The following is a 13,011-nucleotide window of genomic DNA, read 5'->3' on the forward strand; positions in this document are numbered from 1 at the left end:
TTCCCCTGGGGAGGAACAACCCAAGGCAGCAGAACATACTGCAAGCCAAGCAGGTGGAAAGCAGCTTTGCAGAAAAGAACCTGGGGATCTTGGTAGTCTCAGAGTTGAAAAAACAGCTGGGCTGCATTAGGAGAAGCATCTCCTGGCGCATTGACCAGTTCTGGGCTCCCTGGCAGGAGAGACACGGACATACTGGACACAGCCTGTCCAAGGGTCTTAAAGATGGCAAAGGGATTGAAGCATCTCTTGTAAGATGAAAGGCTGAAAGAGCAGGAATGGCTCAGCCTAGAAAGAAGGCTCAGGGGGATCTTCAGTAGCTACATAAAAACCTAAAGGGAGGATGTGAACACAACAGACCCAGGCTTTTTCTGGTGGTGCCCAGTGCCAGAACAAGAGACAAAAGAGACAATGGGCAAAAAATAGAAGACCAGGAGGTTCCTTCTGAGGATCAGAAAATACTTTTCCACTGTGAGGGGTACTATGCCCTGGCACAGGCTGCCCGAGAGACTGGGGAGTCTCCATCCTTGGCAATATTGAAAAGCTGTGTGGACATAGGGCATTGGGCAACCAGCTCCAGGTGGCCCTGCTCGATCAAGAGAGTTGTACCAGAAGACCTCTAGCAGACTCTTCCAACCTCAACTACTATGGGTTGAACTAAAGGAGTCTGTGAAATTCCACCATCACAGAAGCCACAAAGACTGTAAAATAAAACCCTTGTCTTGTTAGCACAAAGACTCTGGGATATGATTTCAATGTAAGTTACAGAAGAGATTTTAAGCAGAGTTTCAGACACAGGTGAGAACCAGAAACTAATTTTAGAGAAAAGCAAAAGTGAATTGATTTGAGACTGCTCTGCATTAGTTCAGATCGAACAAAAGGTACCTTATAGCACAACTCAGAACTGTTACATGTAAATGGCACTATCTATCTGCCTTGTATTGCACATACATAAAAACCATCCCCTCCACCAAGAGAGTCGGGGACTCTCTCTCGATGACTGCACACCATTGCAGGAACTTGTAATTCAAAGAAAAACTGAAGAGACTCTGAATACATCTTAGGCAGCAAGCTCATTTTATGTTTCTCTACTTGCCATTTCTCAATTATAAGTGAGTACAAAGGGCGCTGCTCAGTCTTTGGTCCACATTCATAGTGCACTGTACCCTAAGAATCTATTACTGAGAAATTCAGACAGCTAAACTATGATTACTTGCTTCTACCGTCATCTGCAAAGTACCTTCTAAAAAGGAAAACAGCTTTGAGTAAAATTCTGGTAAAATTCTTATATTACTTAAGGATGCCACCTAGTGACTTTCACAGCACATAGTATATAACGACTAGTACAGCTCAGAGCCTATACTTCCAAAAGCAAGTGCTGTATGGAAACAACTGGACAAATGGACAAACTTTTTAAAGGACTGTTGTGGTTTAACCCCAGCCGGCAAGTAAGTACGATGCAGTCGGTCACTCCCCAGCTCTGGTGGGGAGGAGAGCTGGAAAGCAAAAGTAAGACTTGTGGGATTAGATAAGAACACTTTAATAACTGAAACAAAATAAAATATAAAATAATGAAAGATAGAGTCAGACAGAGGAATAAAACCAAGAGAAACAAGTGATACACAATTGCCCACTACTTGCTGACTGATGCCCAGACCGTGCCCAAGCAGCAATCAGCAGCCCCTGGCCACCTTCCCCTAGTTTATATACTGAGCTTGATGTCCTATGGTATGGAATATTCCTTTGGCCAGTTCAGATCAGCTGTCCTGGCTGTGCTGCCTCCCCACTTCTTGTACACCTGCTCACTGGCAGAGCATTGGGAAGCTGAAAAGTCAGGGTAAACACTGCTCAGCAACAACTAAAACATCAGTGTGTTAACAACATCGTTCTCATACTAAATCCAAACACAGCACTGCACCAGCTACTAAGGGAAAATGAGCTCTATCCCAGATGAAACCAGGACAAGAGCTTTTATACTTTGCCAAAAGGGAACTTTACCTTTCTGTGGCACCCAGAATGCTTCCCATAGCATCCGTAGATGGCCACTCTTCTTGCCCTTCGTTGTGGCTGTTTGGTGGCTTTTCAGAAGAACAGAGCATTTCTGACTTCATACATCTTGAATTTATGTCTAGATTGTCATTCTTGGCCAAATCTCCCACAAACAATACCTCCATGTCATCCTTAGATTAGAAAAAACAACAACAACAATATTAGCATTGCAAATTATGATTGAGTTGTTAACCTTAGACAAAACTTTGCTTAAAAGCTTTCAAGTAGTTTATGGCACCATCACTGTTGCTTATTCTTCTAGGGAAGGTATTTAACTAATAAAAATAGATACTATGACCAGTGCAGTCTTTCATGAGCAGCCATAAAGGAGCTCAGAAGAAACCCAGCAACAGAAATATGGCAGGTAGGTACCTATTCATGTATCAACAATATGACTGAAATGTCAAAGTTTAAGTGAAGTCTTTAGATATCTAATCTGTGAGTCACTGACAGGAACACCTCATATTAGGGTGTAAATATTGAACAAGAATTCTCACTAGTCCAAAATTAATGGCTGCATTTACAACAACTTATTTAGATGTCAAAAAAAACCAGCTAGTGTGGAGCCAAGCATCAGAAAGTAAAGCCAGAAATACATGAATAGAATTCTCACTGTTGAGAGAGGTTTTTCTGATTCTTCTGCCACAGACAGTTTTTCTCCTTTATTCATTTCTTCCTCATCTGGAGAAGCAAGTTTTTGTGCTACTGGAGGTTCTTTTTTGCTATATGCTTCTTCCAGGTTTGGTCCAGTTCTCAGAGCTTCAAGCCTTGTGAGTTGTCCTGGTTTCTGAGCACCCAGCTTGCCTTCTTGGGAGGTAGATTTTTCAGCACTGGTGAATTTAAAGCAAAGAAACAAAACCAAAACAAAACAGAAAAAAAACACACACAAAAATTATGTCACTTGACTTTGGTTAGGAGGGAAAAAAAGCACTTCTGCACTTATTAAATTTTGAATCAACACTTATACAAGAGGGTTAGAGACTGATGGACTGCTTTGTTTAAGATCAATAAAATTGTATTTTCAAATATATATTTCTCACTTATGGTTAAGTTGGAGAAGGAATAACAGAATTTCTTTCTCAAGGCATTTTTAACATTAAGAAATAAGTTGTTTTGCTAGCCATACCAACATCAAAGTATCTGCAGTCTAAGACACACTTCAGATCTTATTTTAACAAGAGCAGTAGTAAAACAGAAGAGCACACTGGGATGAGTGAAAGATAAGTTTCTGATATTTTGCAAAATTTGTATGTGTTACCCGTATGATTGCTACTTATGCAAATACAAATCCAATAATAAAAATGCTTGGTCAGGAAGAGCTATGAGGTCCTACAGATCAAGTATGTACCAGATAAACAATGACAAGTAGTTCAGCTAAAAAAAAAATGTGCTCTGAAAACACTGAAAGCAGCTGTCTATAGGCATTGAAAATTAAACTTTGGGGAAAGACAAAAAAACAAGGAACAAGAGAACTGACATTTGCAAAGGTGTCTCATTATGCACGACAGGAAAGCCTTTCAAATGTAATTTCGCTAAACTCAAACCTCACCTGCTTTGTTCACATAAAATGTTTCCAGAAATAGAGGGCACCTGAGGCACCTCTTGCTGTTCCTGTTCCTTTCTGCTCAATACATCTGCTTGACACAATACAGCTTCATTTTCATCCTTTGATTTACAGTAAAAGAAGCATGAAGAGAAATAGGAACAAGTAAGCTTCTAAAACAGATATATTTTATATACAAAAATATAAACTGCACTATTTTCTCAATTAGAATAAAGATAAGAATCATGCTATCATAATTCAATTTATAGGCAAGAAATAATAGAAGTCTTTGTAGTTCTGGGCTACCCAGAGTTAAGCTCTTAAATACAATATGCACCCACATATTAAGGGTAACACTTGTCCTTTCAGCATTCAATCAACTCTCTATTACATAAAGCACTGTGGAAACAAGATACTTCAGCAAATGTAAAACCTTTGAAAACTGGACACTGCAGCACAGACACACCCGAGCCACAACAACATAAGCTCAGATCCAGAAAGCCTTATGAAGCTTTACTTCTGTATTTGCCACACTGGCTCCACAAAGAAGCCAGTGAAACATATCCTTCACCACGCCAGGTCTGTAACAGCTTTATTTGTAAAGAGGAGCGTCAGACCCGCTCTGTTTCTACAGACTTGCCCAGCACAGAGCAGATGCACTTGCGTGGTTCACAGGTTAGAACAGCCAAAGCTGAACCACAAGGAACTATCTCAGCGAGGGGTGAGCCAACACTGTGGCGCTGAGAGGGAGACGACAGACGTAGCACACCTGTGCTCCCATGCACCACACAAGTATTCCACACAGGTTCAAGAACAAAACCAACTATAACCACTCCAAAAAATGAGTCACTCCAACAAAGCTTGGCTGTGTTTGAAATGTTAGGCAAGTCTACACAGATATGCCTATATCCATGACATGATTCATGTGCAATCCACAAAATGGTTACACAGAACTCATCGTACTATAATGGGTTTTGAGGATTTCAACCCCTTTTACAGTCCCTAGTAAAATGTCTGTGGGGATACACAGTGTAGGTGAATGACTCAAACCACTTGTGTAAAGGAGTATCAGGCAATGGTGAAGCCAGTCAAAACTTATCAAATTGATAAAACTTCTTTTTTTTTCATAAAAATAACTATGCTTTGCCATCACTTGATGTACTATACTAAATTCCTAAACACACACTTGATTCATCCAAACAGGAAATATAAAATGAGCAAAAAAAGCTAATTGTTATGCATTTTTGTTGTAGAGTTTATATTAAGAATGCATAAACCTTTTCACTATCACGTAATCCAATCAAAATCAGATCCTCATGTTACAGAAAAAAATAACAGTTAAACTTTTAGACTTCACTGCTTTTATACATGCAAGGGTACACATGCAACTTGCCAGGGTTTGGGAATTTTTTTCAACTAGTATATTGTCTCAGTTTCAGGGAGTGCAACTTAAATGTTTTACTTTAATTCATAAAGCAGAACATGCAACTTTGAATCAACTTTGAAGGCAAAAGTGCTTATTAAGACTTACAATGGCAGTACTGGCAAGCTCATCTTTTTCCAATACTAAGTGCTTTTCTTCAAGCTTTTTATTCTTTTCATTTTCTGATACTTTTAACTCCTTCTTTCCAACAGCTCTTACCACGTTTGGCTTGTACCTCTGGAAACTGCTCCGCACTAACTGGATGTGTGGAGGAGGTTTTTGTTTACTTTCTTCTTCAGTGCTATTTTTGCTATCAATGCAAAGTCAGATGGGAAAAAAAAAAAGGAAACTTAATACAAAACCATGTTACAGAAACAAATGCAGGTTCCCTATTTTTCCATATAAAACCACTGAGTTTTTAAAAGAATCCCATCAGGCCCCATAGATTTTTAAGGATCTAGATGAAGTAGCAGATCCCGCACAATTTCAGGATCAATTGGGAGTTGTTACTGGAATTATCACTAGTGTCAAAACCGTAAGAACTCAAACTTTGTGCAGTATTTTTATTAGATTATCTTTGCCACTAAGGAATCCATTGGTAATTTCCTTTTAAAATACTTTCATTGTTACTGTCAGGAACCAAAAGTAGCTAAGGCCTTACCCTGCGTTAGTAGTTAAAATATCATCTTGGTTAATATCAGGTAGACACAACTCAAGTTCACCATCCTCTGATCTTGAAGATGTTTTTGGGGATTTACAACTTGGCCTCTCAGAAATCTCCTGAACATGAAGTGACATCTCCTTTCCCAAGGGTTCTAGTGGTTTTAGGACTTCGTATTTTCCTGTTTTCTGAAAAACGTAAACACAAGAACCAGAGCAAGTCATGATAATAAACCCAACACAGACATTATGATGTCTATGAAGTTTAGTACCAATCACACTCTAAAGTGTTTCCTGCAAAATTCCTCTAACTGCTCACTAACCATTTCCTAATCTTTCCAGGACAAATACACACTTTTTTATACTAAACTTAAATAGCTTCGAATCCAGATTCCTTCTTTGCCATCTTGCATTAATACTTTTCTTTCTTCACTGTCAACTCTACAAAGCCACTTTGGGTCAGAAAGACACTTGGACACGTAAGGAGAGATACACTCATCTTTTTCTCTTCACATACAACCAAGTGAAAAGCACAGAAGTTTTAATGTACAAAATTTTAGCTTTTGAAAAAATTGTTTCCAAATTTATTAACTTTGTATTTTTTTAAATCATCAGTATTTCATTTCACAAACCCAAAGGCTCAAATACAACGTAACAAAAAAAAAAAAAAAAGCCTCACATCTGTGTCAGGAAGGATACTACATTCACTGTCACACTTTGTCAAACTTTCTTCCTTGTTGATATCTTTTTGTAATACACCTTTATTATTTATATCCAGCACTTCTTTTCTGTTAGTTGTCATTCTTAAATTTGGCTTTGGTCTCTGGAATCGACTCCTAAGTAGCCGAGCTGATGATAAAACAGTTTTCTCCTCTTCCTTCTGAGGATGAGATTCCCTACAAAAACAAATAGAAGAGCAATCAAAAGCATGGGACAACCTGGCATACTTGTATGCAGCTCTCAGAGCAATAACAAAGTTACTGACATGAAAAAAGGTCCAATAAAAACAGCAATCACCAGCAAAAGCTTGCGTAACTGATAAAGAGACAAGCAAAGATAAGTTAAGATGCCATTTCAGAACAACTGCAATTTTCAGTTGAGACCTGGAAGACAAGTTGAGGCATTTCAGGGGATATATATATTTTACAAATGCCTTTGTCTAACCATGTTTAATGTTACTGAGCAGACTTAGAGAACACTTGTAGTTGCCTTTTTTTTTTTAAGGGACACTTTAAGAGGAAACCAAACCGTGTACTCAAGGATTTATATAAGCACATTTGGATGCACTGCTGAGACCACCATGGAGAAGATGACCACAGGAACTAGGCATCATAAAAATGTATTTATTTGGAAATTAGGCCCATAGTCTAAAAGATAAAATTAACATCCAACAGCATATAAACCTAGTGCTTTCAAGCCCTTGGAGTTTTGTTTGTTGAAGTCTAGTATTGTCTTGATTAAACTTCTCATTATAGATATAAAACTTGTTTGTAATGCTGGAGTTGATAAAATTGTAGAACACCTAGAGATATTGATGGCTTTGACCCATCCTTTCTCTCCATTTAAAAAAAACCTTACCCTGTATTGAAATCTGAAACCTGTTTCAAGGCATCTGACAATCCCTTTTCACTTTCACAGCTTTCTGCTTCTGAGGACTTTTCTTGGAAACACTGTCTTGTAGATTTTGAGTTCATCTCAGAATCTGTAGAAACATCCCCTTCTAACATCACAGTGCATGGCTGAGTATCTTCAAGAACTGTCAAATTCTAAAAGGAATAAAAGTTTCACTCTATTAAGATGAAATATTTGCTTAACCACTCATTTAGGAGAGGAGAGGGAAAATGAAAAGGTTTTAGGACTTCTTACAGAAACACTAAGATGTATTTTTCTTATTGTCATTCAACTAGTATCAGAACATACTGTAAAAGTAAAAAGTTATTTTTCTTTATATTTTCTTTCTGAAGTGGTTGATCCTCCAAGAGACCTTTTTCTTTGCACTTCTTTTTTCAGATCCAGTATCACGAATACAACAAAGTGAGACATAATCCATTTATCCGTGAGTGCTGGTTTGCCTGAGGTAGAGTTGATTTTCTTCAGAGTGGCTAGTATGGGGCTGTGTTTTGGATTTGTGCTGAAAACAGTGCTGATAGTATAGAGACGTTTTTGTTATTGCTGAGCAGGGCTTACAGAGAGCCAAGACCTTTTCTGCTTCTCATACTGCCAGGCTGGTGAGGGGATTGGGGTGCATGGAAGGCTGGGAGGAGACACAGCTGGGACAACTGACTCAGACTGGTCAAAGGCATATTCCAGATCATATGACATCATGCTCAGCATATAAAGTGGGAGGAATGGCGTTACACACAATGGAGCCCAGCTTTCCTGGGAATGGCTGAAGACCTGCCTGTCAACAGAAGGTCTTTATCTTAGCCCACGAGTTCTCTAGCTTTATCCCCTCCAATTATCTCCAAGATCTGCTGGTGGGGGAGTGAGTGAGCAAGCTGGAGTGAGTGAAACTGGCGTTAAACCCAACACCATAGAAAACAGAACCCAAGTGCAAGCATGATGAAATTTTATGACAATTTAGTTTATGCTGAAAGAATAAACAAAGCATGAAATGGTTGTCCTTACAAATTATGTGGCATGTAGCTAGATCTCTGTTACCAAAGTCTTCTACTAATGACTCAGCAAAACAGCGTGCCTAACCAACTGCTCAAGAAACTTACACTTTTGAGGCAGGGATCATTGTTTTCATCTCTGTGGTGCATTATATCTTTTTCTACTTCTCCACCTTTAATTGTCTTCTCTTCAGGATCTTTTTCATCTATCAGTTCTTTTTGCCTTGCAACAGTTCTTCCTAGATTTGGTTTTGGTCTCTGTACTCTGCCTCTCCTTAGAGGGGCAGGATTCAGCAAACTCCGTTTGCTGTCTTCTTGTAAACCCACTGTTTCATTAGACCTGGAAAAACACATAAGATCCATGAATTACATACCATGTCTGAAAGTGGGAGGAGAATTAGAGTGGGGTTTTTTCATTCTTTTTTAGAAACAGTTATTAACATACGCAGATCTAGAATGTATTACTAGCTTCTTGAACTAATTATCAAACCTAGTTTATCTCTCTCCATCCTCTTCAACCATCTTTCTTTAAAAACAAAAATTTGAGTGTGCTTTTTTTCTGTTGCTGTTTTTGCTTTAGGTTTCTGGGGTTTTTTGTTTGGGTTTTTTTGGGGTGAAGGGGCAGTTGGCTTTTTTTAAATTTTACTTCTTACAATCTCTTCTGTAAAACCTATTCCTCCTTTTATACTACAGCTGCCAATTCTCCACTGAAAAAAAATACAAAACTTAATAAATATGTGCATTAAATTACCCACAGGTTGGATTTTTTTCTCATCCTACCTGACACCTAACACTTAACTACACTTTGAGAACAAACACTTATTCCCATTGTTTAAATACTTAACCACTGAATCAGATGCATTTCAGTATTAAAGCCAGCAGCAAAGGCTTGTTTTAGTTTTCAAGGGACTAAGTTGTTTTGCATTTACCATGACTGACTTCTCGTTTAAAAGCACCACTTTAAAAACAGAAGTGCTTAATCTATGTTTCATGCATGAGTAAAGATTCCTATTCTTCCCTCAATTTCTGTCTTGTTGCAGAAGTTTTTGAAGAAACTTCCATAATTACCACACTGTGAAGTACTATCACAAGGGATGGCAAATTGCTGGAGAGCAGCACATACCTCCTCATTTTTCTCATACTTACTGAGACACTGTCGCCAGGACTTGGTCATCTTTTTCTGCAGCTTCTTCACTGGTAACATCAGACCTATTACTCTGGTCAGTATTCTGAACAGAAATAGAACATCATGATGTTAACGCTCTTACATTTATAAAGTCCAGCATTACCTCACTGACCAAGTAACTGTACATAACAAGAGACAAAACAAATTGCTTGTGACAGACGTATGCAATTATAGGGTACATTTCACAGTCAGAGAGGTGCAGTAAAAACCAGATTGAACAACTAAAGCTATATTTGCTGTAGGACATGAAAGATTATTGGTATCTACTGTTTGCATAAGAAGCTTTCAGCATAGCAGAGGTTTCTAAGCAATATCACACTGTCACTGTAGGCTAAGTAAGTGGCTAATTCCTGGTCATACTCTGGGGCAATGTCCTAGTTAGGACAGCTGAGACCAGTTCATCACTGGATGGGTGTAACCCAAAACTGTGTATTCTATAGCCTTCCATGCCATTTCCCAGAAACTGTTATCAACGAACCATTTACACCATCTGCACATAGAGCCTGACTTCTCAGGCTATAAACTAGGTGCTAAGAGGCCTGTGATATAGGAGTTGCTCTTGTCCTCACACCCATTAAGGAACCCCTCCACCCTGAGGGGGGTACTGAGCATTCCTGCCTGAACTGGAGGATATATAATCTTGGAGCCTTGGGACCTTTTTAACCACTCGTGGGATCCAGAGGAAGACTGCAGATCACCGCTCTCAACCAGACTGAGACCACCACTCTCGACTGGACTGCAACCACCACTTTTCAACCAGACTGCAACAGGTTTTCCCCTCTCCTTTTCCTTTGTACTCAGGGGGCCCAAAGAACACCACTCTGTTCATGCCCCAGGGTGCTGGGTTATACATTTGGGTTTTGTGGGTTAAAACCAACTGTTTGTCTGTATAATTGTACTTATTGTATTATTTTATTAAATTGTTATTCTGACTTATAATCTCTCTTTTGAGTTGAGTTCATTTCCCCTGCTGGTTTACCTTTAAACCAGCACAGGCAAAAAAAAAAGAAAAGAAAAACCCCAGAAAGATAACATTACTGTTGCATCCAGCAGCTTTTTAGCTAACACATTATCTCCAGTTATGTTATTCTGTTAAATACCTTTTCAGTTTCCCCCTTACGCTGTAGATGGGACATTTTATCATTTCCTGCATCTTTTTCAGGCTCTTCTTTCCTTCCAGATGCTCTTGTAATATTAGGTTTAAATCTCTGTCGACATCCTCTAAGTACTGTCTTTACAACTGCAGTTTTTTCAGGTTCTCTGCAAAAAGGATCCAGAACAGTGACATTTACTACAAAATATTCAAGCCTGTGTAATATTCAGTGACTTGCACAGCTTTTTTTACTGGAATCTGATCGTCTTCAGAATGATTTGCCCAAATTTAGGCAAGTTTCTTCACATGAGAAACAAACTTTGTTTAGTCTTACAGAGTGTGGAAACTCTATCTACTTATTAAAAAGAGATTAATTTTTCACACAGTGTAGGACCTTACCTAGATTGCATACTTGTATCTGCCTCTGCAAGTATCAGAAGCAGAGCCTTTAGCTGACAACAGAGATTAGGAGGAAAGCAAAACCATAGTTATCAATTCCCGCAATTTCCCCTTTCAAATTCCAAGCACAGTTGGTACTTCATAAAGTAATGCTTTCCTCAACTTTATAGAAAAGAAATACATACCTTCTACCACAGTGCCACCTGATATCATCCAAGAAAATGCTGACGTCAATTTTAAGATTTATATTAAAACTTCACCGCTATTGTTGTCTTTTCATAAGAGCATTGTATAGAATAAATTAACAATTATATTTAGTTAATTCCAGGAGACTGGAGAAGTGATCTCAATACTTACTCAGACTCATTATCCAAATCTCTGTTCTCCACTTCTGTGGCTTCATTTCTGTTTCTTCTTCTACTGTCCTCCTCAGAGCACTGGAATTGAGGCAAGAAATATTACCCTTTGAGAAGTGTGTAGATACCTCAGCAGCATTTCTTAAAATACTACTTATAAGACTGTAGCTGGTACACAGTATCCGCCTGATGAAAACAGCATCAAGAACATAACATATTAAGTAACATGGCTCCCTCTGACCTTTTCATCTGTATTCTCAGGGTTTGGAGAGGAAGCTTCAGACTCCATTTTGTCTTGTGCTGCTGTCTCCCTCCTTCCAGATGATCTCATCAAATTGGGTTTAGGCCTTTGCAAGCGCCTTCTGTCTGCTGATTTTTCAGTTTTCCTTAAGAGATAAAAAGAAGTGGTATAGATGCTTACCAAATATACACTTGAAGTTTTATACGGTCCAAGATGCGCTTCAAGAGCATCACAGACTGCATGAGTCAAGACACTGCATGCAGCAAATTTCATCTTTTTGATATTAGAAGACATGCTACAACTTTATTGAAAGAGCATCAAATAAACCTTAACAACTTTGATGGCTTTCAGTGGAATCTACTTAAAAATACCTGAAGGAAGCATTTCATGCCATTAAATAAATAGGAATGCCTTTTCTCCTAGGGATTCATGTCAATGAATCTCCTAGGGATTCACAATTCATGTCAGTGTGAACAGGCTTATTGGGTTTAATAGAAACAACAGAAATCTGCTCTATATACAAAATTTTCTATCTGCCTCTCCTGTCCCTCCAAGCCATTTCAAAGCTATCTCAGCCACGGAACAGTGAACTGCTGTTTTCAAACACCTTGTCCTACTGCCAACACCCACACGTTACTGAAGAATGGGGTACATACATCACTCTCTGTGTCCTTAAGCATTGCAGTGGTGTGTCCAGGGATTCACACAGTGACAAAGCCTTACATCTTACCAACTATCTTCAGATTGGGAACTACTACCTTTTCTTATATTCTTCCTAGGGCAGGACAAATAAAGCTTTGATAGTCTTTATCAGAAGAGCCCTTCCAAATGCGAAAGATAGAAGCATGAAAACCAATTTAGCATGAACTAGTAGCCCATCCATAAATCACCTTTAAAAATTATATCATGGAATAAGAAATCGATGATCACGCAAAAAGGAAAACTTAAGGCACAGACTTCTTTAAACACCACTGCTCAGTGTAAGAAATAGTCACAAAGATTAACTTCAAAAGGAGTGCAAGTAAGACAGAGACATCTTGGAGTATCTTCTTCAATTCTTGCTCTGAGCCCGAAAGAGCAACAGTGTCCAAACAGGAAGGAAGGAATACACCATAAACATAATGCATACAGTTAATAAGCTTTGATGGACAATTATGAATGTCAAAGAATTAAGTGAGGCCCTTTCATTAAAAAAACAAAATCAACTTTCACAAGCAAGCTTCACCCACAAAGTAGCAGAAATTCATCTCTTGTTCTTGCTGACTTCAGATAGGCTAGATTTCTTTTCCTAAACTTAGTTAAGTCTTCCTCCCTGTTCCCATCTAACATTTAAGTTTTAGTTCAATGAATTGCTCCTCAGTGATCAAAATTTCTATCAAAAAACTTCATCATATACGGAAAACAAGTTATCATGATTTCTGTTCTAGTTCACCTTGCTATGGTCAAGCA

At 38.6% G+C, this 13,011-nt stretch overlaps 1 protein-coding gene across 4 annotated transcripts in view; it reads right to left on the reverse strand.

Moving 5' to 3' along the window:
• Window positions 1-13,011, reverse strand: part of BDP1 (B double prime 1, subunit of RNA polymerase III transcription initiation factor IIIB) — a 52,039-nt gene that overhangs the window by 21,385 nt on the left and 17,643 nt on the right. For 3 of the 4 annotated variants that reach the window (XM_017833792.1, XM_017833791.1, XM_017833794.1), the window contains exons 14-25: window positions 11,563-11,707; window positions 11,323-11,402; window positions 10,574-10,733; window positions 9,434-9,516; window positions 8,396-8,627; window positions 7,251-7,438; window positions 6,352-6,568; window positions 5,674-5,861; window positions 5,121-5,322; window positions 3,596-3,711; window positions 2,660-2,876; window positions 1,996-2,177 (exon numbers count right to left, since the gene is read on the reverse strand). In XM_017833792.1, coding sequence (XP_017689281.1) covers window positions 1,996-2,177; window positions 2,660-2,876; window positions 3,596-3,711; window positions 5,121-5,322; window positions 5,674-5,861; window positions 6,352-6,568; window positions 7,251-7,438; window positions 8,396-8,627; window positions 9,434-9,516; window positions 10,574-10,733; window positions 11,323-11,402; window positions 11,563-11,707 — 2,010 coding nt within the window. The remainder of the gene's footprint in view (window positions 1-1,995; window positions 2,178-2,659; window positions 2,877-3,595; window positions 3,712-5,120; window positions 5,323-5,673; window positions 5,862-6,351; window positions 6,569-7,250; window positions 7,439-8,395; window positions 8,628-9,433; window positions 9,517-10,573; window positions 10,734-11,322; window positions 11,403-11,562; window positions 11,708-13,011) is intronic. The other variant, XM_017833793.1, reaches the window with a different exon arrangement.

The sequence above is a fragment of the Lepidothrix coronata genome, unplaced genomic scaffold (assembly GCF_001604755.1).
Source record: "Lepidothrix coronata isolate B3197 unplaced genomic scaffold, Lepidothrix_coronata-1.0 Scaffold220, whole genome shotgun sequence".
NCBI classification, from domain to species: Eukaryota; Metazoa; Chordata; class Aves; order Passeriformes; family Pipridae; genus Lepidothrix; species Lepidothrix coronata.